At 45.7% G+C, this 27026-nt stretch overlaps 1 protein-coding gene and 1 long non-coding RNA gene across 5 annotated transcripts in view; one reads left to right on the top strand and one right to left on the bottom strand.

Moving 5' to 3' along the window:
- Positions 1-4688: 4688 nt before the first annotated feature.
- Positions 4689-22974, bottom strand: LOC102447927 (uncharacterized). Of its 2 annotated transcripts, XR_003089621.2 has the most exons (4): positions 21546-22974; positions 16334-16435; positions 11375-11455; positions 4689-7481 (listed from the first exon to the last, which is right to left on the bottom strand). It is a non-coding gene; the product is annotated as an uncharacterized LOC102447927 (long non-coding RNA). The 2 variants fall into 2 exon arrangements; XR_332162.4 differs by lacking the exon at positions 16334-16435 and having other exon boundaries at positions 4690-7481.
- A 34-nt stretch (positions 22975-23008) lies between these two features.
- TSC22D1 (TSC22 domain family member 1) overlaps positions 23009-27026 on the top strand; it is a 132017-nt gene continuing 127999 nt past the window's right edge. The window contains exons 1-2 of one of the 3 annotated variants that reach the window (XM_075918985.1): positions 23011-23505; positions 24274-26911. In XM_075918985.1, coding sequence (XP_075775100.1) covers positions 23454-23505; positions 24274-26911 — 2690 coding nt within the window. In that variant the 5' untranslated portion in view covers positions 23011-23453. Of the gene's footprint in view, positions 26912-27026 lie in introns of all 3 variants that reach the window. The other 2 variants (XM_006124400.4, XM_075918986.1) reach the window with 2 other exon arrangements.

Raw genomic sequence — 27026 nt, 5'->3', positions numbered from 1 at the left:
GAATGATCATATACTTTTCTTTAAACTATTATTTACTATGCTAATTTGTCATTAAATCACAATATAGTCATTTAATGTGAAGGTTTCCAAATATGCCTCTCTCTTTTTGGATATTTTAAATTTAGCTTGAGTCATGGTCTATTTGCTAGACAGTTACATTTGGGTTTCCAATTGTAATTCCTGAACTGTGTTTTCAACCAAAGAAGAATATTTTTTTTGTGGCTTCTGGAATGTAACAACCAAACCACTGAGTTTGCATCACATGTGATCACATGCCTTTCCTATAAATAGCTGGAGCAGGAAAGCACCTGTGCTTTTTCCTGCCAGCATTTTGATGGATTGTTTTGTTGGCATCTCGGCAACTGACACTACTCTAAAGTCCATACAGAAGCCGAGTTAGTCCTCAGTAAGGGAAAGCGTCTAAAATCACTTTAGCTTTGATTCTAGCAAAGTGTCACAATTCTCTTGTCTCTTTCCAAATCAAACCTGATTCTACTTAATACTGTCCACAAAGCATACTCCTGAAATTCCTGCAATGTATAAGGATTCAGTCAATGAGATAGAAACACAGCAGCAAAAACTGTTCTTCTCAGTTATTTGGTATTTCTGAGGACTTGTCTCTTATTTTTAGGATGCCTGGATATGGGAATTGTTGCCTTCAGTGGCTTGGATATTACTAACACTCATGTTAGTTCACTGGCTTGTCTTCAGAGGGGCTGACAGACTTGCTAGGCCATTCAGAAAAGTGGGGAGAATCATTCCATGCTCCTGGAAGGACTTGGGCAGAAGGAGTGAGCCTCGGGCACTCAGCCCTCAGCTCTGCCCTCTCTCCGTCTGCCAGCCCTCTGAGCTGTCCAGAATCACTGGCTGCACTCCAGCAGCAATTCAAAGGGCCTGGGACCACTGGTGTAGCAAAGGTGTTATGCGCCCAGGGGCAAGAGCAAAATTTGCACACACTCCCCGCAGCCATGCAGCGGGGCCCCGAACCTGGCACATGGCTGAGCCCAACCCTGGAAGGAGGGAGGGGAGCCTGTACTGCATCTTCCCCTACCCTCTCCTGTTTGGCTACGTCTAGACTACATGTCTCTGGTGACAGAGGCATGTAGATGAGGCTACCAGGCATAGGAAAATGAAGCGGCGATTTAAATAATCGCCTCTTCATTTAAATTTACATGGCTGCCGCGCTGAGCCGATCAGTTGTTTGTCAGCTCAGCGCGGTAGTCTGGACGCGCGGGTGTCGACATCAAAGACATTTGTCGACCACCCAGGTAAACCTCATTCCAGGAGGCATACCTGGGTGGTCGACAAATGCCTTTGATGTCGACACCCGTGTGTCCAGACTACCGTGGTGAGCCGACAAACAGCTGATCAGCTCAGCGTGGCAGCCATGTAAATTTAAATGAAGAGGCGATTATTTAAATCGCCACTTCATTTTCCTATGCCTGGTAGCCTCATCTACATGCCTCTGTTGCCAGAGGCATGTAGTCTAGATGTAGCCTTTGGGACTGGGCCCCAGCATGCACTAACCCACCAGTGGGGATGGAGGAGGGGCAGGCTGAGGGCAGAGAGGCAGGGAGGAGGCTCCAGCCAGTGGCAGCGGGCAGAGGAGGAGCAGGCGAGCTGAGGGATGACAGGGCGAGTGGAGGGGGACTAAATTAGCACCCCCTAGTATGGCGCCCGGGGCAACTGCTCCTCCCGTCCCTCCTTGCTATGCCCCTGCCTGGGACTCCATCTGCTACCGCAGTAGCAGTGGCAGCCAGTGGGGGCCCTGATGCATTCTTCTCATCTGTGATTAATCACCTGTCCAAATGACAGCATGTCAACAGTTTCCTGATCCTGCTTGCGCGGTGAGCTTTTTATACTAACTTGGGAAACAGGTTATGATTGTGGATACAAGCTATATGTTTCCACTTGTAAAATAGTTACATGTTGACGAGTACCTCCTCATCTTCAGCTTTCAGACTCACTCAGATGCTCTCAGAACTGTTGTTTCAGATTGTATACAGATTCAGGAAGAGTCACTGCATCAGTTTGTTTTGATATTTTGTTTGTAGTAGCTGTCACCATGTTGGGGCTACAGATCTTATAAAAACAATAATGTGCATCTCATAATTCAAGGCATAGTTTGGGTTATTTATCACAGTAATAAATGCATGATGTTGTTTATAATGGCTGTCATCACTGGAAACTCAACCTTGGATTGCTGAACTAAAGCATGAACCTTTTGAGAATATTAAGCTGTTAGCTAGCAGCTGTAATAGAACCATATTTTCTATGGCATGGAGAGGAACACTACACACACTGAGCAGGTTGGTTGGAGACTGAGCTACTGTGGATATGAACAGCAGGTGAGTGAGGCCATGCTCAACAGGAGATCAAAATGCCATGGAGATGTCTGAAGACTGCTAGAATCCTTCTCCTGGTACACAGTCACCAGAATGTCTTCCTCTAACATTCCTAGTGCAGGGATACTATATCTTATGATACATGACTACACCATATGTTACAGGAACATGAAGCAACCGCAGTCAGGACAACAATGTGCAAGACATTGTAGAGAAGCAATGAAAAATGAATTTATAAATTGCGTGCACATGCACACACTCTTTTTCAAATAGGAGATAGAAAACCTATTTTGAAGTAAGAGGAAGGATCACAAAAAGGAAGATCACTTAATTTTCTCAAAAATAAACAGAAGCATTGGCTACAATGCCACAGAAATTAGATACTTCTTTATATGTTAGCTTTATAAAGGGGTTCTTAAACCTCATTGCACCGCAACCTCCTTCTGAGGACCTCACCTCAGAAGGGAGGGGTCAGAGCCCAAGCCTCACCACCCATGGGTGGGGAGCGGGGGAGAGGCCCAAAGCCAAAACCAAAGGCTTCAACCACAGATGGGAGGGCTCAGTTCTGAACCCTGACATCCAGGGCTGAAGTCCTCAGTCTTTGGCCTCGGGTGGTGGGGCTCATGCTTCAGCCTCTGCCCCAGGGTCCACTAAGTCAAAGACCAGCTTTGACAACTCCATTAAAACAGGGCTATGACCCACCTTGGGGTCCTGACCCACAGTTTGAGAACAGCTGGTTTAATATTTCAGCTACTTCCTCAGTGGTGAATGGGAGTAGAGGAGGCCTGGGCCTGCTCACTAGTCCTGGTCTTGGCCCAAGGATTCTATGGATAGAAGCCACATGCTACACTATCCAATATCTCTGTCTACTTTCCTGGACCATGTCCTTGAAGCCCCAGCATCATCTCTGTCCTTATCTCAGGTCCTTAGCATGCTAGCAGTCTGCTCAGGGTTCTCTCTCACTCCCCTGATTCTTCCCAGCACTGCTCTGTCCAAGGTGCTAGCTTTCTTCCTCTTGCAAGGCAGCCAGTTCTCCTTCCTTGAGCTCCAAGGAGCAACTGAAACTGCTCTACTCTGCAGTCCTTCTTACATGAGTGAAACCAGCCATGAATTGCTGTTCTTTATGGCCCCTTTCTAATTGGCTATCTGCAGTGCAGCCTCCCTAGGGCTCTATTAAATCCTAGATGGCATCCTATCACAATCATGTAGAGCCAATCTTCCAACAGACAAGACCAAAAAAGAAAAAAAAACGTAATTCTTAAGTACCAACTAGATAAAATTTAATAATGATAAAGATAATAGCCTGATTTCATAAGCCACATTATCTTCAATTAACATAAATTATATGTTAACCAAATTAAATCTAGACAGGTTCATTCCCACAGAAATGCAGTGAGAAGTAACTCAGAGTTCCAAAAACAGAGCATGTTCACCATGGTGCTAGATAAAATCTTTGTTCATCAACTCTGTTCAGTCTGCTGAGTCAAAAACCCTGCAATAATATCTTCTCTCCTTTTGCTTGCAGAGATCTCTAATTGGAACCCACATGGACTCTCCTCTTCTTCCATACTATGCAATCATTCAGCCAGGCAAATAACTCATTAAACAACCAACCAATAAGTATTAATTGTGTAAATGAATCATCCTGTTAACAAGGAAAACACAAAAGTGCAAATAACAAAATATAAATGACTTTTTCCTTGCCATTACATTCAAATAAGAAAAGAGTTGGTGAACCATACTAGTTAAAATAACTTAACTAAAACAATTTGGCTAAAATAAAACAACATTGAAGCTATGTCTAGACTACAGGGGTTTTTTTTTTAAAAAAGTGGCCTTTTTTCGAAAAAACTTCACTTGCGTCTAGACTGCCGCCGCGTACTTTTGAAATTAAATCGAAAGAATGTGGTGGATTTTTTTGACAGCAGTAAACCTCATTTTACGAGGAAGAATGCCTTTTTTTGAAAGTGCTCTTTTGAAAAAAGGTGTTCTTGAACACAAACAGGGCTTTTTCGAAAGAGAGCATCCAGATTGCCTGAGTGCTCTTTTTCGAAAAATCGGATCACTTTTTTGCAAAAAGTGGTGTCTGTCTAGACAATCTCTTTTGAAAGAAGCTTTTTCAAAAGATTATTTCGAAAAAGCTTCTTTTGAAAGACGCGTGTAATCTAGACGTACCCTTAAAGTACACATTTAAAATGGAAGAAATTAACTTTCCTTCCCAATTTCCCCTTTCTATAGCCTGATTTACTAACACTTCTCTGTCAGAAAGGGGAAAACCTCCTGCTTTTTGTTCCTCTAGCTGTTTTTTCCCTCCAACTCAAAAGGTGAATTCCAATAGTCTTTAGTAAAGCAGCTGCCCTGATTGCCTGGCTCTCAATAGAGTTGATTAAGTTCAGCTACAGAGAGCCTATTGGGCATACCCAAAACTTCCACTTCCAATTCCAGAAACTATTTGAAGTGGTATGGTGATGACTGTACATCTACCTAATGTAAGCCTGGAACCGATTTTAAGTTGTTTATCTTCTGAGGTCTCTGAGAAGATGGGCTGCTCTACAGGCCTGTCTCCCTTCTGTATCTCTCAAGGTAATTAAGAATTAAGCCAACAGGGTAAGGTGCAAATACAACAAGATTTATTAGATCAAAGAGGTCTTAAAAGCAGAATCCTTGCTACAAAATCCAAATAACACAAGCACAAGTAATAACAAATGGCTCAGTTGTTAACAGCAGATGGAATGGACTTGAAGTCTGGAATCTGCTAACCTGACACACTGAGATAACCAAAAAAGGAAACTACAGTACCCTCTCTCCCACTGTCCTAGACATGAACCCCAGCTGTCCCATGCAATAAACCCCATCATGCAATGAGGGTGGTTCTGGAATCCTGGACAGACCCAATGAAGATTGGAAACATTGGACACAGGAACACTGCAATGCTAGAAACAGGACACAATGATTCCCAGGTTAGAGGCTTCTTTCTTCAGTCTTCTGTCTCCTGTGCATTGCCATGAGTAGTAGTGCACAGACTCACTGATGGAAATGGGAACAGGTGCATGCTGTGTAGTACACAGATGGAATCTGGTATCCTATGTGTAACCCTTCTGCCAGGCCGAGTTAATAGTAGCAAGGGCCGGGTTCAGTATCTAGGGGTCTCCTCCCAACGAGGTAATACAACACCGGCTTGAGCCCCCACCCAGTGACCTGGGAAATGTTACATACACCTCTGGGCGCCTCAAAGAGGCAATTCTTCCCCTCTTGCAAGCACAGAGCCTCAGTATAGCAGCAAACCTTTAATAACATGAGGCAACCGACATCAGCATTAACTTGGGAAAACACCACAACTTGGATTCATAGACCAAACATGAGCAAAGACCCACCCCCCAGCCACGAATCACCTAAAGTCCCAAAAGTCCAACACCCCAAGTGTCTCTTGAGTCCAGCAACCCAAAAATCACCCAAAGACCCAAAGTCCAACACCCCAAAAGTCTCTGCCCCGGGTCAGTGCCGCCTCAGGGTTCAAAAGTCCACCCGGCAGGGTTTTTGCCATCCCAACCTGGAGGGGGCGGGGATTGATACACTTTACGTGGTCCGCCAATGGCTCCGCCTCTCCATAGGGTTCTGCTGCCGCCATCAATGCGAGTCACTCCACCACACTCCACCTGTTGTTCAACTGTCCCACGAACTGTCTGGCTCCGCCAGCCATCTTGGTCCATGCCCCTGGCCGCCAGCTGGTTGCTCCTGCAGCTGCTCCACTGGCTGTCTGCTGCCGCTCCTACTGGCCATAGGTCGTCCCTGCCAGCCATTTTGCTGGCCGCCTGCACCCGCCGGTTGCCCCCGCAAACCACTCAGCTGGCCACCTGCGCTTGCTGGTTGTCCCTGCAAGCTGCCCTGCTAGTAGCTCAGCAACATAGCGCCAGGCTCCCCACAGCAATAGTGATTTCAGCTCTTCCGCAGTATAGCGCCAGGCTCCCCACAGCACACAGTGCTTTCATCTCTTCAGCTCATAATAGAGGAGCCTCAGCACTAGTACTCCACTGGCCCACAGTGAAGTCAAGTCAGCAGCTTACAACTAGACTCCTAATAGAATCCAAATTAGTTCTGAAATTCCACAGTGGAGAGAGGAAGGGTTGCTTCAGTGTTGTTTAGGCCCTCAGACAGAGCCCCACCACCAGGAACAAAGACCTGTCTCCAGCCTCTCTCAACTTGACTGTGTTTGGAACCCATGTCCCTTGTCTAGCGAGTGCTATTTAGTTTATGGTGAATCCCTCTGTCATAAACAGTTCCACCATTCCATTGTCCTTGATTCACATAATCAGGGTAACAACACTTTTATCCCCTCTGCCTCAATAACAGAGAGACTGAGGATCCCACAGTGGCCAAAGTGACCATTTGGTCTGCTGTGAGCACAGACTAGACGTGGTGGGTGTGTCTATGCAAACTGGGTGTATCTATGCAAATGAGACCAGCCCCCTGAAGTCTCTTTGCACCACTTGCCACAGTTCACCACCAGATGTCAGGGTAGAGCTTACCCTGACCCTGCTTACATATGCTACAATCCTGGCCTAGCTAGGACACATTTCACAGGCTAGTAGTATGGGAGACAGAGCCTGCCACTTGGATGGACAGCACCAAGAAGCTGGGAGGCTGCCACCTCAACAGTTTGCAGTTGCTAGGCAGACTGTACAGTCATGATTCTAACCACCTGATGCCTTTTCCCATTCTAATCTGAGAAAGGCATGGAGAGGAGGTGGGAAGCTCTCCATGAAGGAGGGTGTCCAACATGGAGTCCTTCTTGTTGTTTTGAAAAACCAAGATGGAGACTAGGGGACAACCATAGCAATCAAGATTTTCCCTCAGCATTAGTAACAATAACCCTGACACAACTTAGTCAATTCTCACCCCCCTTCTTGCTAGGTATCCTTAGTAGGCATGTAGGTTACAAAAGCACAGAGCACTCTTGATGCTTTGAGCAAAAGAAGCTGTTTTCTGTCCATGGTTCCTTCTGGGTTTAAAGACACAGGACTTTGCACATTCTTTCTGAATAAACAAAACTGCCCCAAAGAAATACCTGATTGTTCTCAATTTCTGTTTCCAAACTGAAATGCCCAAGGGGCCCCGAATTTCGACAATCCATTTGGGCTGAAAAGGAGAAAAAATAAGAAACGAGAAAGTTGTATATTTGATGCTGATTTTGTTTTCTTTAATAAGAGATTTTAAATCCGTCATCCACCATAGCCTGAAAATACAGCAGACACCGACAGCAAGAACAGCTGCCAGCATCATTATAGCCAGGATAAGTGCCAAATCTATTTTCATTTACCTGTCCAGAGTTTTGTATAGGAAGACTGATTTATATGGACTGCTGGGAGCTGTTCTGTGTGAGTGACAATGACAAGCATAGAAAGACCTTCTCAGCATCCAAGCCAAACTGCACCTGATTCAGAATGCTCTGGGCTTATGGTACATGACAGCAGCAGCAGGATCTAGAACTGTCATTTAGCAGACAGTGAATTAACCATAGAATTTCAGTTTTACAAATACCTCACAGAATAATGCCACATCATTTTCCCTACTGGATGATCACCAGTTATTGTAAACCTTGGTGTCAGGTCAGGGCCTTAAGCCTCTGAGTCAACAAGCTCATGGTCCCCTTCTTCAGTACACCGAAAGTCTATAAACAAGAGGTGGAAAGGATCCATTCGATTAGTCCATTCATTTCCTGCCCAAGCCAGAATTCTTCTATACAGTCAATTTTCTAGTATTTTGTCCAATCTTGAGTTAAATGTTCTTTGTGACTGAGCTTTCACTCCTTACCTGATTATCACCACTTACCTGGGAACCTGTATCCATAGGCTTAATAGGGAGATATCTCTTTAAATGGAGGAGCAGGGAACAGTGAGCTGGGTCTGGGTCCTTGTTGCACAATTAGTCCTCCAGTCTCAGAACTTTCTAGACTTGGGTGTGATAGTTTTGGATATGCTCAAGGTTCCCTCTAGTTAGACTAAAACTGAGAGGGCTCTTAAATCCTTTGATCATGTGACCAATATGAGGAGAGTAAAGGGAGAACAAACAGCAATGATTCTTTGTGAATATGAAGACCCTTTCTCTGTCAATACACATAGGGAGGAACTGCAAGTTTCAGAAATGGGGAGTGACTCCTATTTATTATGAAATGTTTCTGTTTATATGCACTAGTTCTTGTGCTAGAATACTTCAGTATAGGCATCAGAGGTATTTTGTGTAGTCTTATAGATGATATGAGACTGAGACACAGGCTGTGGTCACACCTGTGAGTGATGGACAGAGTGGCTGTGTCTACACTGGCACCTTTTTCCGGAAATGCTTAAAACGGAACAGTTTTCTGTTATAAGTATTTCCGGAAAAAGAGCGTCTACATTGGCAGGATGCTTTTCCGGAAAAGCCCTTTTTCCGGAAAAGCATCCATGGCCAATGTAGACGCGCTTTTCCGGAAAAAAGCCCTGATCGTCATTTTCGCGATCGGGGCTTTTTTGCGGAAAAGACTACTGTGCTGTCTACACTGGCCCTTTTCCGGAACAGTTTTCCGGAAAAAGGACTTTTGCCCGAGCGGAAGCAGCATAGTTTTTACGGAAAAGCAGCTGATTTCTTACAGTAAATCGTTACTGCTTTTCCGGAAATTCAAGGGGCCAGTGTAGACAGCTCGCATCTTATTCCGGAAAAGCGGCTGCTTTTCCGGAATAAGTGGCCCAGTGTAGACACAGCCAGTAGGTGTTAACAGGTGCTACACTCTGTTTCAACAAAGGTCTACTAGGAGCTTCTACTCCTGCTGTGAGACTCCCTCCCAAAGGGCAACATCTTTTGTTAGAGCATGTGCTCAACTCCATCAGTGCAACTGTCACTGATGTGAAATACAAACAGAAATGTTTTTCAGGTAGTTCATCAACACCGAGTGGAGAAGTAGATTCCTATCCGGTGAGCACAAGTCAAAGAGCTGAGGGAAGACAGATTTCTGACAAAGTCAAAAGACTCACGCTTGATCCTTGGGCTCGGACACCAGGGACCAAGGGTGAGCAGGACTGAGGCCCCCACCCTGTCCCCTAACATGTTTTCAGGTTGCTTAGCCCTGGTTCCTAGCAGCCAAGACCAGGCAGGGAGCAGAAGCCACCTCCCCAACCAGGCTGTCTCAGGCCACTGCCAGGCTGCAGAGCAATGACTGGGAGGAGTTGGGGCTAGAAGCTCGCTCCTGTTCCCTGCCCCAGCTCCCCCCCACCAAGGAGAGCAGCAGAATCTGCAGGGAGGGTAGGAGCAGTGGGAGGAGAGAGCGCCCTCTTGTAGGTAATGTGTGGTAGGGAGAGCATAACGGGGGCTGTGCTGGGGGAACATGTGATCTCCCCTTTTCATCATGTCCAGAATGGGGAGGCAACAGTTCTCTATGTCAGGGGAAGGGCAGAACATAGCGAGCAGAGAAGGAGCAGGGACGGGTGTGGAGCACCCTCTGGGAAATAAGAAAGTTTGTGCCTATGGATCCAAAAACCTAACAAGGAAGAATGTCGTATTGAAACCTCATACTGTTATTGCAAAGGGGCAGACAGCTGAGTGGATAAAACCAGTGCTAACCGGGGTTTCAGCAGCTGTGACTAAAGAAAGACATAGTGTTATATTACCACTTGACTTTGAAGGGTCCTTTCTCACTAGTGCTGGGAGGAAAGAGATTACTGAAACCTCCAGTAAGGAAAGTTGTAAGTTTTTGCTGTTCATAATTCTTTAGAACAGTTGCAGGAGAGACACATTAAATGTATTTCACAAATAACATGTCTTTTAAAGAAAGATCTGAAAGGGTCCCTCCCTTAGATTTTGAAGATGTATGTACTCCTGTATGTGACTTGGTGGTGGCTGGAGTGACAGAGGAAACAGTTCATATGTATCCCCTGTGGTACTTGTGAGTAAGATGATCACAGCTCTTTGGATGCCGGTGGATTATAGAAAACTGAACAGCAATACCCGAGAGGATTCCTATCCATTACCCAGGTTAAAATAAACTTTTTTTGCCTTTTTGGCAGGATATAAATGATGTTCTGTACTGGATCTAAAGAGTGGATGCTATCAAGTTCCATTAAAACCCATTGACTGTATGAAGACATCTTTCACTACACCATTTGGTAACTGACAATTCAAAATGATGCCTCAAAGTGTAACAAATGATGGAAAGTGTTATGTCTGGTATGAATCTCATAGAAATTGTTGGATGATTTAATCATCTTTTCAGTCACTCTGAAAATGTAAATTACTTCAGTCTTCAGTGAAATACCTTGATTATATAATATCGAAAGATAAGATTTGTCCCAAAAAATAGAAAACTGACACTATTCTCCCTTAGCCAGTTCCACCTACTCTCAGAGAACTTCATAGATTCTTAGGATTTGCTGGTTATATTGAAGATTTGCAGAGTGAGATTCTATTACTGTGAAATCTTTGAATCCTCGATGCTGGCCCTAAAGATAGTAAATAGACTAGAAAAAAGCCATTTGACAGTAGGTGGACTGCAGCCTGCCAAGAGTACTTTGAAACAAAAGTTGACTACTAAGCCCATCCTTGGGGTTGCTCATTGGAGGCTGCCCTGTATTCTTCCTCCTGATGCCATATTGTGGGTTAGTGCCCTGTCACCTTTAACTGGACAACAAAAGCATAGCCTGTTAGGCCTTTGCAGGTCCCATTCTTTCTTGACAGATTAATGATAGGGACATTTCAACTCCTGAATCTCCCCAAAATTTCCCTGGAGTGCCCAACCCCTGATCCACTGGACACTCAGAATTCCTAAATCCACTGTTGCTTACCAGTTACTCTGTAGAATTCAGTTCTGCGTATATCACAGCACTTGTACTTGTTTTCCCAATAAACAAATCTAAGTATATTTAACAGAACAGAGAATCAAGTGATAGCAGGAGAAATACTGGAAACAAGGAGTTAAGTATAAAATAAAACCACAATGTGCTTACTATAACCTAAATTTAACTTACATGACACAATAATGTCATATAAGAGCAAAAGCTTACCCATAGTCCTTCCAGATTGTTACCGCTGGGCTTGGCTATTGTCTTCCATTTGTGAAGCATTCCCCACTGTCGATTTATTTCCTAGGTGAAAGATACCAGAATGTCCCTTTACAAGCTCAGATATAACAAAACAATTATTTTATTTTTAATTTGCAAACTGGACACCCTCCTACTGTGTGTGTTCCTTTCGGTATATTTTGTGATTTCTTAACTTAATCTTCATTAGCTTGTAGCTTAGTATGCTAATAAATATCCATTGTGATGAATACAATCCTCAGTTTGCATGTAACCAGACAGATAAGCAAGTGTTTCCTGCATAGCTGGAAAATATTAATATGTTTGTCACCTGCTGTGTGCTTTAACTCAGAGACATTAAGAACATAATTCACAATACAAGTACCTAATTCCTTAAATGTTATCCCTATTGTTATGATGACCAGCATCTGGCTCTCAGTAGAGACCTCACATGTCCCCCTTTAGTGAATGATTATGCATACAATTGAACCAGGGGATCCCAAGTTAGCATCAAGAGGTTCCTGGGTCACACATAGTCTTACCACAGCTTTGAACATGATGCCTTTGTCTATCATAGAAATGTAGTTAGAACCTTGAGAGGTCATGTATTACAGCCCTCTGAGTTGAGGCAGGATCAAGCAAACCTACACCAACCCTGACAGGTGATTATCTCACTTCTTTTTAAAAAAGATTTTGGTGATGGGTATCTCACTTCTTTTTAAAAAAGATTTTGGTGATGGGAATTGCGTGACCTCATTTGGAAGCCTATTCCAGAGCTTAGATACTCTTATAGTTACAGTGTTTTTTCTACCCCAACATCTAACCCAAGTCTCACTTGCTGCAGATTGAGCCTGTTACTTCTAATCCTACCTTCAGTGGAAATGGAGAACAACTGATCACTTTCCTCTTTGTAACAGCCCTTAACACATTTAAAGACTGTTGTCAGGTCCCCCTCAGACTTCTTTTCTCAAGACTAAACATGACTTGGTTTCTTTTTGTTTGTTTTAAAACGTCATCTTATAAATCAGGTTTGCTAAATCTTGTATAAGATTTGTTGCTCTCCTGGGGACTCACCAATTTATACACATCTTTGCTAATGTGTGGCAACCAGAATTGGACAAAGTATTCCAGCTGAGACTTGCCAGTGGCAAATAGAGAATATCTCCCATGTTTTACTGGTCCAGGATGCGGCTGCTCGAGTTTTAACCAACACTAGTTATATGGAGCACAATTATGACAGTGCTTTGGCAGCTGCACTGGCTTCCGGTATGTTTCCGGGCACAATTTAAGGTTTTAGTTATGACCTATAAAGCCTTAAATGAGTTGGGTCCAGGGTATCTGAAGGACCATCTTCTCCCATATGAACCTGCCCGGGGATTGAGGTCAGCTGGGGAGGCTTTGCTTCTTGTTCCCCCACTTGTGGAGATAAGATTAACATCTATGCGGAACAGGGCATTCTCAGCTTTTGCTCCCAGGCTGTGGAAATCTCTTCCTCAGGATTTTTGCATGGCGCCAACTCTAGAGTTGAACCTGCGTCAGGCTAAAGCCACCTTTTTACTTGTGCTTTTATTAATGTTGGAGTCTGTATGTATGTGTTCCTCCTGTCTATATGTTTTTAGCTGGTTATGTCCCTCTGAGGTCTCATATTTTAAATTCTCATATTTTAAATTTTAATATATATTTGTAGTTTTTTTTGTTTGCTCTTGTAAGTTGCCTTGAATATTTTAAATAGAAAGGCGGGGTAAAAATATTTAAATAAATAAATATAACGCTACTGTTGAAACTCCCCAGAATTATATCAGCTCTTTTAGCAATTGCATCATATTGCTGACTAATGTTAAATTTATAATCCACTATGCTGCACAGACCTATTTCTGCAATTAGTAGTGGTGCATTTAATGGTTTCTTCCTATGGCCACATCTTCACTTGCTGTGCCAGGAATCAATCTTCTGGTGTTTGATTTAGTGAGTCTAGTTGAGACCTGTTAAATTGAACACTGAGGGTAGCCCTGGTCAGCACCAGTATTCCTAGCAGTTGCAAGGAGTAAGGGAAGCTGGTGGGAGCATTTGCTCCCGTTGGACACCCTCTGTGAAGACAGTGCCAAGCTTGGCTTAAGATATGCCTACTCCCGCTTCGTATTTTATGTTGTATACCTTACCCCAATCTTCTAGTGAAGACCTGGCCTAAGAGTAGCACTTTGCACTTGTCCTAGGTGAATTTCATTTTGTTGATTTCAAATGAATTCCCAAATTTGATAAGGTCATTTTGAATTCCAATCCTGTCCTCCAAAGTACTTACAAACCCTCCCACCTCAGTGTCATCTGAAAATGTTATAATCATACTCTCCACTTTTATTATCCAACTCATTAGTAAAAATATTGATTAGTACTGGATTCAGAACTGATCCTTAAAGGTCCTCACTAAATGTGCCCTCAGTTTGACAGTGACTCTTTCATAACTACTCTTTGAGTAAAGTCTTTCAACTAATTGTGCAGCCACCTTACAGTCATTTAATCTGAATGCCACATGGGGTTGTGTCTAAAGCCCTCCTAAAATCAAAATATGTCATGTCTATTCCTTCCTTCCTATTAGGCTAATAACTCTATCAAAGAAGGAAATTATGTTGGTTTGGCATGTCTTGTTCTTGAGAAATCCATGTCAGATAATTCTTATAAGTCTATTGTCCTCTAGATGCTTACAAATTTATTCTTTAATAATTTGTTCCATCATCATTCCAGGTACTGAAGTTATATTGACTGGTCCATAATTCCCTGGGTCCTCTTTGTTCCTGTTTAAAGACAGGTATTTTGTTTCTCTTCTCCAGCCTATTGGAGCCTCAGAAGTCATCCATATAGTCTGAAAGATAATTGCTAATGGTTTTCAGATTTTGTCAACTAATTTCTTAAGTATCCTAAAATAAACTGAATCAGCTCTGCCAGCTTAACATCTAATTTATCTAAGTATTCTGTAACCTGTTCTTTCCCTATTTTTGTCTTGCATTCCCTCTCCTAACTCTGAGTATCTGGTTACCATTAACCTTTTTAGTGAAGACTGAAACAAAACCAGTAATAAACACCTCAGCATTCTTGATGTCATCAGTTATTAGCTCTCCTTCCCAATCAAGTAGAGGATCTGTACTTTATTTCATCTTTCTTTTGCTCCCAATATATTAAACGACTCTCTTTATCGTCTTTTTGTGTCTCTTGTTAAGTGTAACTTATATTGTGCCTTAGCTTGTCTGATTTATGTCCCTATATGCTGGTGCTATTCTTTTATACCTGTGAGAGGGTCCTGTCCCCGCCATGGGGCTCACTGCCCCTTTCCCTTGCTTTAGTCCATTACACCCATGCTTGGGCTGAGTCCAGCGTCTTTATTGTTCACACCCCCAGTCTCACTCGGACTTACTGAGGCCCTCGCTCCTCTCTGAGCACTCCTCGCCTTACCAACGCGGGGAGAGGAGTAGGGGGACCTGGGCCCACCCTTACCTCCGGGTCCCAGCCCAGGGCCCTAAGGAAGGGGAGATCGCTTTTTCTCCACCTCCTGTGGTTAGTGGGGACACCGCCCGAAACGCACTGACCCACAGGCATAAAAACCCTACCCTGGGCTTCTTCCTACTCACCCCGTCACACTCCTGGGCTAATGCGTCACAACCCGAATGCGTCTCGCTCCGGACCCTTCCACCCGGATGCGTTCAGCCCACTGGAACCTGGACACTCTCCGGGCTCCATCCTCCCCCTACCTGGGGGTTGACCCCTTTTAAATTCGGCACCCATGGGGTTGCCCCTCCCCCAGCATGCATCCCCGCCTGCTCCTCCACCCCCGCCTCTTGCCGCGATAGGCAGGTTCCCCTCGCAGGTACCGGCGGGTGCTGGTGCGCCTGCACTGGTGTCTGGCCACGGCACCATTCCCCTGCCGGCTTCTCCCCCAGACGCCGAAGCGCCTGTGCCGGCATCTGGCTATGGCGCCATTTCCCTACTGGATTCTCCCTCTAGTGACGCATCCCGGGCCGTGTCTCCCGAGTGCGTGGCCCCAGCACGGCTGCTGCTGGCGTTCCCCGGGGGAGTCGGCATTCCTGGGCGCACCCCACTGTGGGGCGCTGGTGAGTTGGGGGTGAGGAGCCTGCTGGCTCCGTCACAATACCACTCCTAAGCAACCCACTTTTTGACATTCAAATGACTAAAGAATTCCTCACTATTTACTAATAGATCATGAGTTTTGGATATTGTTGCTGTTCGTTCTAGAAAGTCCTCACTCACCTCCTCATTTGATGGTCCACAGTAGACTCCTAGCATGACATAGTCCCTATTTCCCCCTCTTTTACCTTTACCTTCGATCTTTACCTCTTTTATCTTTAATTGCCTCTCACCACCTGTTACCGCCTTTTGGACCACAGTACAACTGTATATGCTCTTTATGTAGAATGCAACATTTTCTCCTGCCCCCCCCTCCATGCCTGTCCTTTCTGACCAAGCTACAGAGCTCTACACCAATATTCCAGTCATGAGATTTATCCCATCGAGTCTCTATGATACCAATTAAGTAATAATTTAGCTTATGTACTAAAACTTCTAGTTCTTCCTGTTTATTCCCCAGGCTCCTTGTGTTTTTCTGCCAAAGATTACAAAAGTCTTCTTGCAGATATATCAAATTGCAAACTCATGTCTAATGTTCTGTTTACTATCATTTCAAATTTCATTGCAGTATTTTGTTTGCCAGATTTCTCCCTCCCACTGAGTATGTGTGTTTCAGATGTTTTTCACTAACAGTTCTGGTTTGCATCTTTTTCTATGCTCAATCTCATTTTATTATTAAACTGTAGGTCTCTCTGTATTATTCATTTGTCCCAGCCGGTTTTCACAACACTTTCCATTTTAGTATAATCTATACATTTATATTGCATTCTGTTTATTCTTTCTTCTAGAGGCAGAAAGATTAATGCTTACTTTCTATGGCTGATATTTCACCATTTGCTCAATGTAAATGGGCACATGGGGAGTTGTTCCCCTCTTCAACTGCAGCTTCTCCCCATGGCTCATCCCACGTATCTGATAAGGCAATGAAGGAGACACATGTCAGTCTGAGGACAAATGCTCCCAAGTACTGGCAGAGATTACTGAGCTGATTCTAGGACAACATATTGCTGGTACATACCCTTGTTGTCACACCAGGGCTATATCTAGACTGCATCCCTCTGCCAACGGAGGGATGCAAATCAAGCACTTTGGAAGTACAAATGATCCTGGGCTTTAAATATCCCGGGCTTCATTTGCATACTCACGTTCCGACGCTGTGCTGATCAGGCTCACTGTCGAAAGTGAAAGTAAAATGTAGCCGCGGTTCTGCCGACAGCGGGGAGCTTTTTCTGCAGATCCTGTACTCCTCCAAAAAATGAGGAGTACAGGATCTGCCAGAAAAGCTCCCTGCTTGGCCCCCACCTCCATGGCTGTCAATGGGCCATCAATGGGGTAACAGCATCATCGGGCACCTTTGAAGGCAGCGCCCTAGGTTATGGCCAAGTCGGCCTATAGTCACGGGCCGCCCCTGCTCTGGGCCCAAAGGGTGCTCAGCTCCCCCACTTTGTCCTGGGCCCTGCCCCTACCTGCCCCTTTCCCCCCAAACCATCACTCTTGCCCCACCTCTTCCTGCCCTGCTCCATCCCAGGCTCTGTCCCCCTCATTCCTTCCCCCAAGTCCTTACACCTGCTCCACCTCTTCTCTGTCTCTTCACTGCCTCCCTCAAGTGTGCCCCATCCCTGCTCCTCCTCCTCCCTCCCAGAGCTTCCTGCATGCTGCAAAACAGCTGATTGTGTGGGCAGTAGGCATTGAGGAGAAGAAGAGTTCATCAGTGGGGCCAGCAGGTAGAAGTCCCAGGGATGGGGGAAGAGAGGAGCCAGCTGCCAGTGGGTGCTAAGCACCCCCAAATTTTTTTTCTGTGGGTGCTCCAGCCCTGGAGTCAGCACCTATGGCCATAGCAATCTGCTGAACACATTCTCAGAAACAGACCTGAGTAGGGACCGGTTCTCTTCAATATCCTCACCAATGATTTAGCTATTGGCATACAAAGAACGCTTATTAAGTTTGCGGATGATACCAAGCTGGGAGGGGTTGCAAGTGCTTTGGAGGATAGGGTCATAATTCAAAATGATTTGGTCAAACTAGAGAAATGGTCTGAGGTAAAAAGGATGAAGTTTAATAAGGACGAATGCCAAGTACTCCACTTAGGAAGGAACAATCAGTTTCACACATACAGAATGGGAAGCGACTGTCTAGGAAGGAGTATGCGGAAAGGGATCTAGGGGTCATAGTGGACCACAAGCTAAATATGAGCCAACAGTGCGATGCTGTTGCAAAAAAAGCAAACACAATTCTGGGATGCATTAACAGGAGTATTGTGAGCAAGACTTGAGAAGTCATTCTGCTGCTCTGCTCTATGCTGATTAGGCCTCAATTGGAGTACAGGCAGTCCCCGGGTTACGTACAAGATAGGGACTGTAGGTTTGTTCTTAAGTTGAATCTGTATGTAAGTCGGAACTGGCGTCCAGATTCAGCCGCTGCTGAAACTGACCAGCGGCTGACTACAGGAAGCCCGGGGCAGAGCTATATTAGTCTATATTAGTTGGAGTCCACTTTGCAAAAAGATGGGGCTAGCAATACTGCCACATTCAGCAGTCTCAGTCACTCTTGGTGTGCTCCAATTTTGAAAGAAAGTGGACTTTGATCAATAACAGCATATTTTTATTTTTGTCTCTTTTTCCTTCACGTGGAGTAAAAATGTAATTTCACCAGACTCTAAAATTAAAAAACTGCTGGGCACATTGTTATTGCCAAAACGATAATCACAAAGAGGTGCTAATATATTTTAAAAAGTCATAGAAAATCTTTATTTTAGTGGGATATGCTAGAACAATATGTGTGTATTGGGGGAGGGGCGGGGGGGAGGTTGGAGAGGGCTGGAGAGGCTGGGCCCGGTTGAGTGTGTGTAGGGTTGCCAGGTGTCTGGTATTTTCACCTCCTAGCAGGGAAATACAGTATTTTCTGATTTTTTTCATCGGACAGGAGGCAAAAATACCGGACTGTTTGGGTCAATACTGGACACCTGGCAACCCTAGCACAAGAACCTACCTAGAGTCTAGTAACTGAAAATGAAACTAGTCAATGAAACTAATCACATAACTAAAATTAAGCCTATGCATATAAATGTTTGCCAGATTTTTTTTTTTTTTTTTTTTTGCTTTACTAAAATCAACAATATCATCCAATTGTTCTTACTTGCCTCCTGATTTGGAACCCAATTCTATCTATTCGCCTTTTTTTCTTTGACTAGGTTGTGAGTCTACATCAGGTGTGGGGAATAATTTTTGACGGGAGCCACTTCAGAAATTTTGGAATTGGCCCTGGGCTGTCCCAGAAGGAGTGGGGCCTCAGGAGGAAGGGGGCTGGACACTTCCATGTTTCCCAGCCCGCAGACCCAGATTGGTCTGTGAGAGGGGGAGTGTGTGAAGTCTTTGCCCCCACCTCTCCAAGAGAGACCCACCACCTGTTCTGAACTGGCAGTTCCCCCTAGTTGCCCACATCCCTGGAAGTGGGAGGAGACTTTGCACACTCCCACCCCCAAGTCAATCAGGGCCTGGGGGAAGGTGGAGCATGCAGAGACTGCCCCTGCACTGCAAGGGAGCACCCTGCTTAGTCACCTGCCAGCTGAGCAGCAGCTGGTGGTTGACTGTAAGTGCCAAACTTCTTGAAGGGCGGAAGGAGACTTCACCTCCTCCCCCCGCCCCCCATTGGGGCTTGGGCTGAGGGGAATGCTGCACATTCCTTGCAGGGCAGGGGCAGGGTGGGAGGAGACTTCTCGTGCTTCCCCCTGTCCCCAGGCTTTTATTGGCCTGGGAGCTGGGGGAGCTTGAAGTCTCTCAGGGTATGTCTACACTACCCTCCTATTTCGAAGTAGGAGGGTAATGTAGGCATACCGCACTTGCAAATGAAGCCCGGATTTGAATTTCCCGGGCTTCATTTGCATAAACTGGGAGCAGCCATTTTTAAATCCCGGCTAGTTCGAACCCCGTGCCGTGCGGCTACACGCGGCATGGAGTAGCTAGTTCGGATTAGGCTTCCTAATCCGAACTAGCTGTACTCCTCATTCCACGAGTGTAGACATACCCTCATTCCCTGCTCTTTGGCACGTGGCCAAAGGTTGACTCTAAGCATGGTAGGCTCCCTCATTCCTAGGCCCTGATTGCCTGAGGGTAGGGGAGAAGCAGGACCTCCATAGACTGGATCAACCTGCTGGGTGGCCTGAATCCAGCCTGCAGAGGCCCATTTACCCACCCCTGCTGTATACAGATGAATTTGTACATGTGCTTACGTGCTTTCCTCAATAGGGTCCAAGTCAGTGAAAAGAAACAATATTATGTGAATTATGTGCCCACTTGCAACTAATCAAAACAGCTCAGCTTTCTAGCACCGAGTAATAAATACCCCAATCTAACTGTGCATGATTAATTTATAAAGAGTAAAAGAAACCACAAAACCCAGTTGAGTAAATCTGAGGAAATCATTGCCTGATTATGGACACTCTGCAAGTACAAAAGGAGGCTTTATTTGGCAAGCAAACTATTTTTTGTAAATTATTTGGTCATTGATTGTATTTATGATGCATCATAAATATGGTATGATACATAACAAGACTAATAAAACACCCAATGAGTTTGAAAGCTAAGGCCTCTATCCTGTAAACTCTAATTTAAATTATTTACTTTACACCTATGAATAAGGAATATTTATCAAAGGCCTTGCCGAATCGAGCTAATATTTAGTATGTAATCTAATGAGTGATGAATACAAATGGAGGCGAAGGTGGGGGAGCAGAAGAGAGGATGATGGGTAACAGTAATAAGATCAGGCAGTTGCTTTGACTGATAATGTATGAGCACCAGAAGGCCTGTATACTTTCTTTTAATATTTAAGGTTGTACTAGAGGCTAGAGCTCTGTGTTCAATGTTTACATGCCATAATTGAATGATAAAATATAGCTTGTAGACCTCCTTAACCAAATTTGCATTTGAATGAAATGTTCATGAAAGGGGCTAACTACTATGCAACCCATCCACATGGCAGGGCTAGAGAAATCATGCAGTAACAATTTTAAAAATTACTTTAGTCTGATCTCTTATGATTACAATTCACTAGTACCAAAGCAAGTGTGTTAAACCTGATTAATGGAGAGGCAATGGTTAGTTTTTGTCAACACTTAACTTTGGAAGAAATGGTTTTTGCTAAAAACTGAACACTCGTTGCCTTCACTTGCAGGTTGAGAAATCTCCCAGTATGTATTTTTGAATCTTGCAATAAGTCATCTAACCAAAAAAAATAAATTAAATAAATAAATAAATCAAGACTTGACATTCCAGGTTTTTTTCATAAGAAAAAAAAAAAGCAGGATCAAACTTTTGGAGAAATGAAGGATGAGATAATTCTTTTTAGGACTTATTTAAAGAAGAAAAAAGTTGCAAGTCTTTCTAGATCACCTTTATAGGTTAAAAAACATTAAAAAAAAACCCAACCAATCCACAGAGTGCTAAACCACTCTCTCTATTGCAGCCCCATAGCAAAACACTTCATTTTTTATTAATCTGTTCCTGATTTGTGCTAACAGTATTGTGAGGAAACAAATGCAGGATTGTGACTTAGCTGCTGTTAAACGGAGTATTACAGCCCAGTAGAGCTGCTTGCTTACATCTATTAAAATATCAAATAAATAGAAATCTTTCAGTGTGCACTTGCAAAATTAAATGTTTTAACCAGTTACAATTTTACTATTTTTTCAGACGTCTTTGATGTCTATTTCTCATTGGGAAGTAGTTACAAACAAACTTCAATGTTCAGTCCCTTTTTAGTTATTCATGTTCAGCTAAATGATGATAATGCTATTGAAAATGAGATAGAGATATGTTCTACCTGTTCTCACTGATCATGTATTTTAAAATTCATTGGGTTTTGCTAAAATACTCAGGAAAAAATCACCTCTGGGCTGAGTATGATCATGGAAAATTTCAGTTCCAAGATTTTTTTGAAAAAAATTATAGGAATGTATTTATAATAATGGAAGGAGACTTGCCACCTTAAGCTTGATTTTTGCAAATATTTACATATATCTTACCTTTCAGAATGAGTAGTCCCATCACATTAAACATAGGTATAAGGTTCCAATGTTGCAATGAACTCCTGTCCCTGCACCTTCACTGGAGCCTAGTGGAGGTTAATGTGGTTCCATGCAGAAATCTGTGTGGCATTGCTGGATCAAGGGATAGCTCTTTCCATATATTGGTTTGATCTATACTTGAAAGTGGATTGTGCTAGAAAACATATTTACTAACACTTTTAAAATTCTTGTTGATCCTAAAGACAAAATCTTGTTTAATGGTGTTTTCTAACACAATGATTTGTGTACCTATAGACACAACCATTGTGGACTGAAGTGGATAGTTGGGTACATTAAGCCTCATCTGTCTGATGAATTTAAAATTACTTCACCATAATTTAGCTACCACCAAGACATATTTTAATTGTTTCATTTCCGAGGTGTGAAATGTTGCACTGGTGTGTTTCCTTTAGCTACAGTTTAGCTGCATTTATAAAAATCACGTATCTATTTTATGTAGCTATACATAGCAATTTTAAAAGGCTACATTCAGAAATGGCATCCTTTTTATATGTAGCTGTGAATGTTTAACACAGCTAATGACATACTGTCCTTAATATATCATCTATGTTTCCTGTACTACTGTAGTACAAATCTTTGCAGACTAAATATTTATATGATCTGAATTAGTGTGTAATCCACTCAGGTATAGACAGCACCGACATGTCTGTGAGAACAACTGAACTGAAAACATTTCTTTAAATAATTCACATCTTTGTAGTTCCTAGGCTTCAGGTGAGTGGAAAGCTGGAGAATGAGGGGACTACGCTAGAGTTGAAAAGCAGAAGTCCACCTCCTGAATTTCACCCAATCCAATGAAACGATGAGTCACTCCAGAAACATCTCCACTCGCTGCAGTGACCATCTGTGCACTAGCCAATAAGGGCGCTATTTGCACCCCACCCCCCTCTCCCCTTCCCCCACCCAGTCTCGTCCTGCATGGAGGGGGAAGGACAGACCACATGGCAACTGCAGTTAGTTGCACAAAAGACGCACGTGATGCTGGAAAAGGCAGCGCGGATGAGAAAGCCTCAGGTTTCTCATTCATCAAGGGGGAGGGGGGGAGAATATCCCGGATCGAAATGAGAACCAGCCCCAGAGCTGAACACTGTGGCTACCTCTGCAACGGGATGGGCTGGGGGCGGAGTCACGCTGCCCGCAGCCCCATAGGGAGCCGGGCTGCGTGTCTGAGACAGAGCCGGGGCAGGCAAAGGCGTCCCCCAACTCCGCAGTCCAGCCGGTCCAGCGATTCCATCCCCCTCCCCAGCACTGCGGGAGCCTATTAATAACTCCGGAGCCGCTCCGCCAATGGGAGGCGCCCAGTCCCCGCCCCGCGGCTGGCCCCGCCCACCCGGATTCGCTGGTCAAAGCCCGAGTTCCCCGTCACCGCTCGGCACTTTCCGCCGGCCGGAGCCGAGCCTGGTTCCTTCCGCCGGCTCCAGACGGGCTTTATGTCTGGGGGCCCAGCGCGCCTGCGCCGCCGCCATCTTCTTTCCCTTCTTCTCCCTCCCCTCCGGCCAATCCCATCCCTTGCCCAGCTCCGCCGCCGTCCTCCAATGCCGTGCGAGCAGCCCCGGGGGGCGGGGGAGGACGGGCCGCGGTAGCGGGGCAGCCGGGGGGCAGCAGAGCCAGCCAGGGGGAGGCGGACACAGACACAGCCCTGCCTGGTGCCGCGGAGCAGCCTGGTGCCTCCTGGGAGCCGGAGCCCGAGGGAGCCGGGGCGGCGCGGCTGCAGCGAGGCGGGGGGGAGGGAAAGGCCGGGCCGGCTCCCCCCTCTCTGTGCGGGGCTCTCCGGGGGCTGCTGGTTCCGGCCTCCGTCTGTCTCTTTACCCACCCCAACATGATTCAGCTCCATGGCTGCCACTGATGGGAATGTCCCTGCCCGGCGCCGGCTGCCGCCCTGCTGCGTGCCAGCCCTGTACGTATCCGCCTGCGCCTTGCCGCTGCTAGGAGCCCCGGCCGGCCGCTCCAGCGCCCCTAGCCTCGCCCCTGCGCCCAGCCGCCAGAGGCGGCGGCCGCCGCTCCCGCAGGGCCCCTCGGCGGGGAGGGCTGCGCTGCCGGTGTTCACCCCCCGGTAGCTGCACGCGTCTAGGTTTGGAGCCGGAGGGGGGGGCGGTTGCTCTGCAAGTTGGCCGGATAACGTGGGCATTTTCTTCCCCACCCCCTAGTACCCCGCCCCCCCCCCCAGGAGAGGGTTAGCGGGGAGTGGAGAGCGGAGGGGAAAGTGAATGGCGAAGGACTGAAAGTGTCACATTCACAGGCGCTGAGCTGAGCGCGGCGGAGCGACCCGGCCTCTCACCCCCCGCCCCAGAGAAGAGGAAAAGGGGTGGTTCAGTGGCTGTGCCGAGGCGTCTCAGCCTGTGCTGTGCGCGCCAGCGGCGTGGGGTGGGGGTTGTGTGTGCGGTGCCTCTCCCCTGGGTTGCATGCAAAGCGAACTGTGTGGCTGCCTCTCTCCGAGCCGGGGAATTGCACTCTTAAAATAAACCCGGTACAATGCACCAGCCTGACTCAGCCGCAGACATTAGTGCTAGGAAGATGGCGCACCCGGCAATGTTTCCTAGAAGGGGCAGCGGCAGCTGCGTTACTGCGCTCAGTGCACCAGGTACCGGCGCCGGTAGCGGTGCCCTCTCCACCGAGGATTATTCACCGCCTCTGCTCATCCAGCCGCCGCCTCCGTCTCTTGCAGCATCTTCCTCGGCGGGTCCACAGCCTCCTCCACAAAGCCTGAACCTCCTCGCACAGTCTCAGCTCCAGCCACAGCCTCTTGCACAGGCTGGTGCCCAAATAAAAAAGAAAAGTGGCTTTCAAATTACCAGCGTGACCCCTGCTCAGATCTCTGCCAGTATGAGCTCTAACAACAGCATAGCAGAGGACACGGAAAGCTATGATGACCTGGATGAGTCCCACACCGAAGACCTGTCTTCTTCAGAAATCTTGGATGTTTCTTTATCTAGAGCCACAGACTTGGGTGAACCTGAGCGGAGCTCCTCCGAAGAGACTTTAAATAACTTCCAAGAGGCTGAGACTCCTGGGGCTGTCTCTCCAAACCAGCCTCCCCTTCCTCAGCAGCATCCCCCTTTGCCTCATCATCCACAGCAGAGTGTTGTGATCAATGGAAGTGTTCATCCACATCATGGTCATCACCACCACCACCTTCATCATCACCATCATGGGCATCATCATCCATCACATCCTGGGGTGGGAAGTACACCAGCCTCTGGAGGGCCACCCCCAAGTCCATCATTTAGAAAACTGTCCACAACTGGAAGCATTGACAATGTTATCACAACTGCACCAAGTTCTGCTGCATCATCCACTGGTACACCGGCATCTGCGTTGTCCAATATTCGCACTACAAGTACTCCTGGCAATATAGGCGTAAGTCCTGTTACTGGAACTAGTACATTAAGTAATATGGCCGGTGGCGGTCCTAGTATGACGAGCAGCATGCTTGGTAATGTTAATATAAACTTAAGCAACATCACAAGTACTGCTAGTGTACATGCTTTGTCTGGACCCAGCAGCAATGTTAATTTGAATATCTTGAGTGGTGTTGGCAATGGTACGAGTGCTTCCTCTAATGTCATTAATAATGTTACTAATCCAACTGCAGGAATGGCAGTGGGATCAAGTCAGCAGCAGCCTGCAGCTGGCACATCAAGGTTTAGAGTTGTAAAATTAGATTCCAGTTCTGAACCTTTTAAAAAAGGTAGATGGGTATGCACTGAATTCTATGATAAGGAAAACACTGTAGCAGTTACAGAAGGAGTAGCAGTAAACAAAGCAGTAGAGACTATAAAACAAAATCCACTTGAAGTGACTTCTGAAAGGGAGAGCACCAGTGGGAGTTCTGTTAGCAGCAATGTAAGCACACTGAGTCACTACACAGAAAGTGTGGGAAGCGGGGAAATGGGAGTACCAACTGTGGTACAACAGCAGACATTTCAAGGTGTGGGTCCACAGCAGATGGATTTTAGTAGTGCTGGACCTCAGACTATTCCAGCATCCAACATGCCACAGAGTATTTCTCAATCACAGCTTGCACAGATTCAGTTGCCTTCTCAAGAAGTAAACTATCCTCAGCAAAAGCAAGGAGTTCTGCCTTCAGTGCAGCCTGGTCTAACAGCTGTTACTGGTGTTCAGCCAACCCCGGTTAATGTAGTAGGCGTATCATCTTTAGGTCACCAACAACCTGCTATTTCAAGTGTTGCTCAACAGCAGCTACCCTATTCTCAGTCAACACAGCCTGTGCAAACATTGCCTGTTGTACCGCCACAGCAGTTACAGTATGGACAACAACAGCCACTTCCTACGCAGATGGCCCCAGCGCGGGTTAAACCAGTGAATCAGAGTTCTGTTACAGGGACCATGACAGACTATGTACAACATCAGCAGATACTTCAGCCTCTAGTGCCTGCTGTGCAATCCAGCTCTACAGGAGTAGGAGCAGGACCACCGGTTCCTGTTGCTCAGGCACCAAGCATCCAACCTTCTGTACAAGTGCATCCTGCTGTGGCACCAGCTCAGCCTGTTGCACATACTCAGACAGCAATGCCACCAGTAGGTACTGGTGGTCAAATTATCAACATTGGACATCAAGGAAATGTACCTGCTGTGGTGCACCAGCCACCTGTTGCAAACCAAATGACGCCTTCAGTTATGCAGCAGAGTGGTGCTCCTCCATCTTCACAAGTGGTGCAACCTGTTCAGACTGGGATAATTCAGCAGGGACTACAAGCTGGTACTTCCAGCCTTCCTCAGCAAATGGTCATCGCTTCTCAGAATACTTTACCTGTGCAACCCCAGGCACAAGTAGAAACTGTGGTTCAAGGAATGACCAGCCAAACATTGCCTGCAGTTAGCCCTATACCTTCTGCTAGTACTGTTCCCGCTCCAAGTCAAGCTAGTTCAAATGTACCTCCTGGAATACCTTCTGCTCCTGTAAGTTTGGGTCCATCACAGAACATAGCACAAGCTTCAGCTGTACAAAATGGGAATATGGTTCAAAGTGTTAATCAGCCTCCCTTGATATCAACTAGTATAAGTATGCCAGCGGCACAGAATGTGTCACAACAGATAGCACTAGGCTCCACTCAGTTCTCTGCACAATCGCTAACTCAGGCAATTGTAAGCCAAATTGAAGATGGCAGGCGCCCTACAGAACCTTCCTTAGTTGGTTTACCTCAAGCTGCTAGTGGTGAAAGTGGTGTTGGAGCATCAGCTGTTTCAGATGGGAGTGGCAGCAACATAACATCCTCTGCTTCCCTTTTTCCACTGAAGGTACTGCCATTGACAACACATCTTGTTGATGGTGAGGATGAGAGGTAAGATCATGCCACTAATTTTCCAAAGAAATCATATCACTTTTATGTACATTAGTTTGCAGTTACCATTGCCTTGATTTAATAAGATGACTGCATAATATTGCAGATACAGTTG

This window comes from Pelodiscus sinensis, chromosome 1, assembly GCF_049634645.1.
Source record: "Pelodiscus sinensis isolate JC-2024 chromosome 1, ASM4963464v1, whole genome shotgun sequence".
NCBI lineage: Eukaryota > Metazoa > Chordata > Testudines > Trionychidae > Pelodiscus > Pelodiscus sinensis.
Note: the sequence above shows the minus strand (reverse complement) of the source record. Positions and strands in the feature narration are given on the sequence as shown.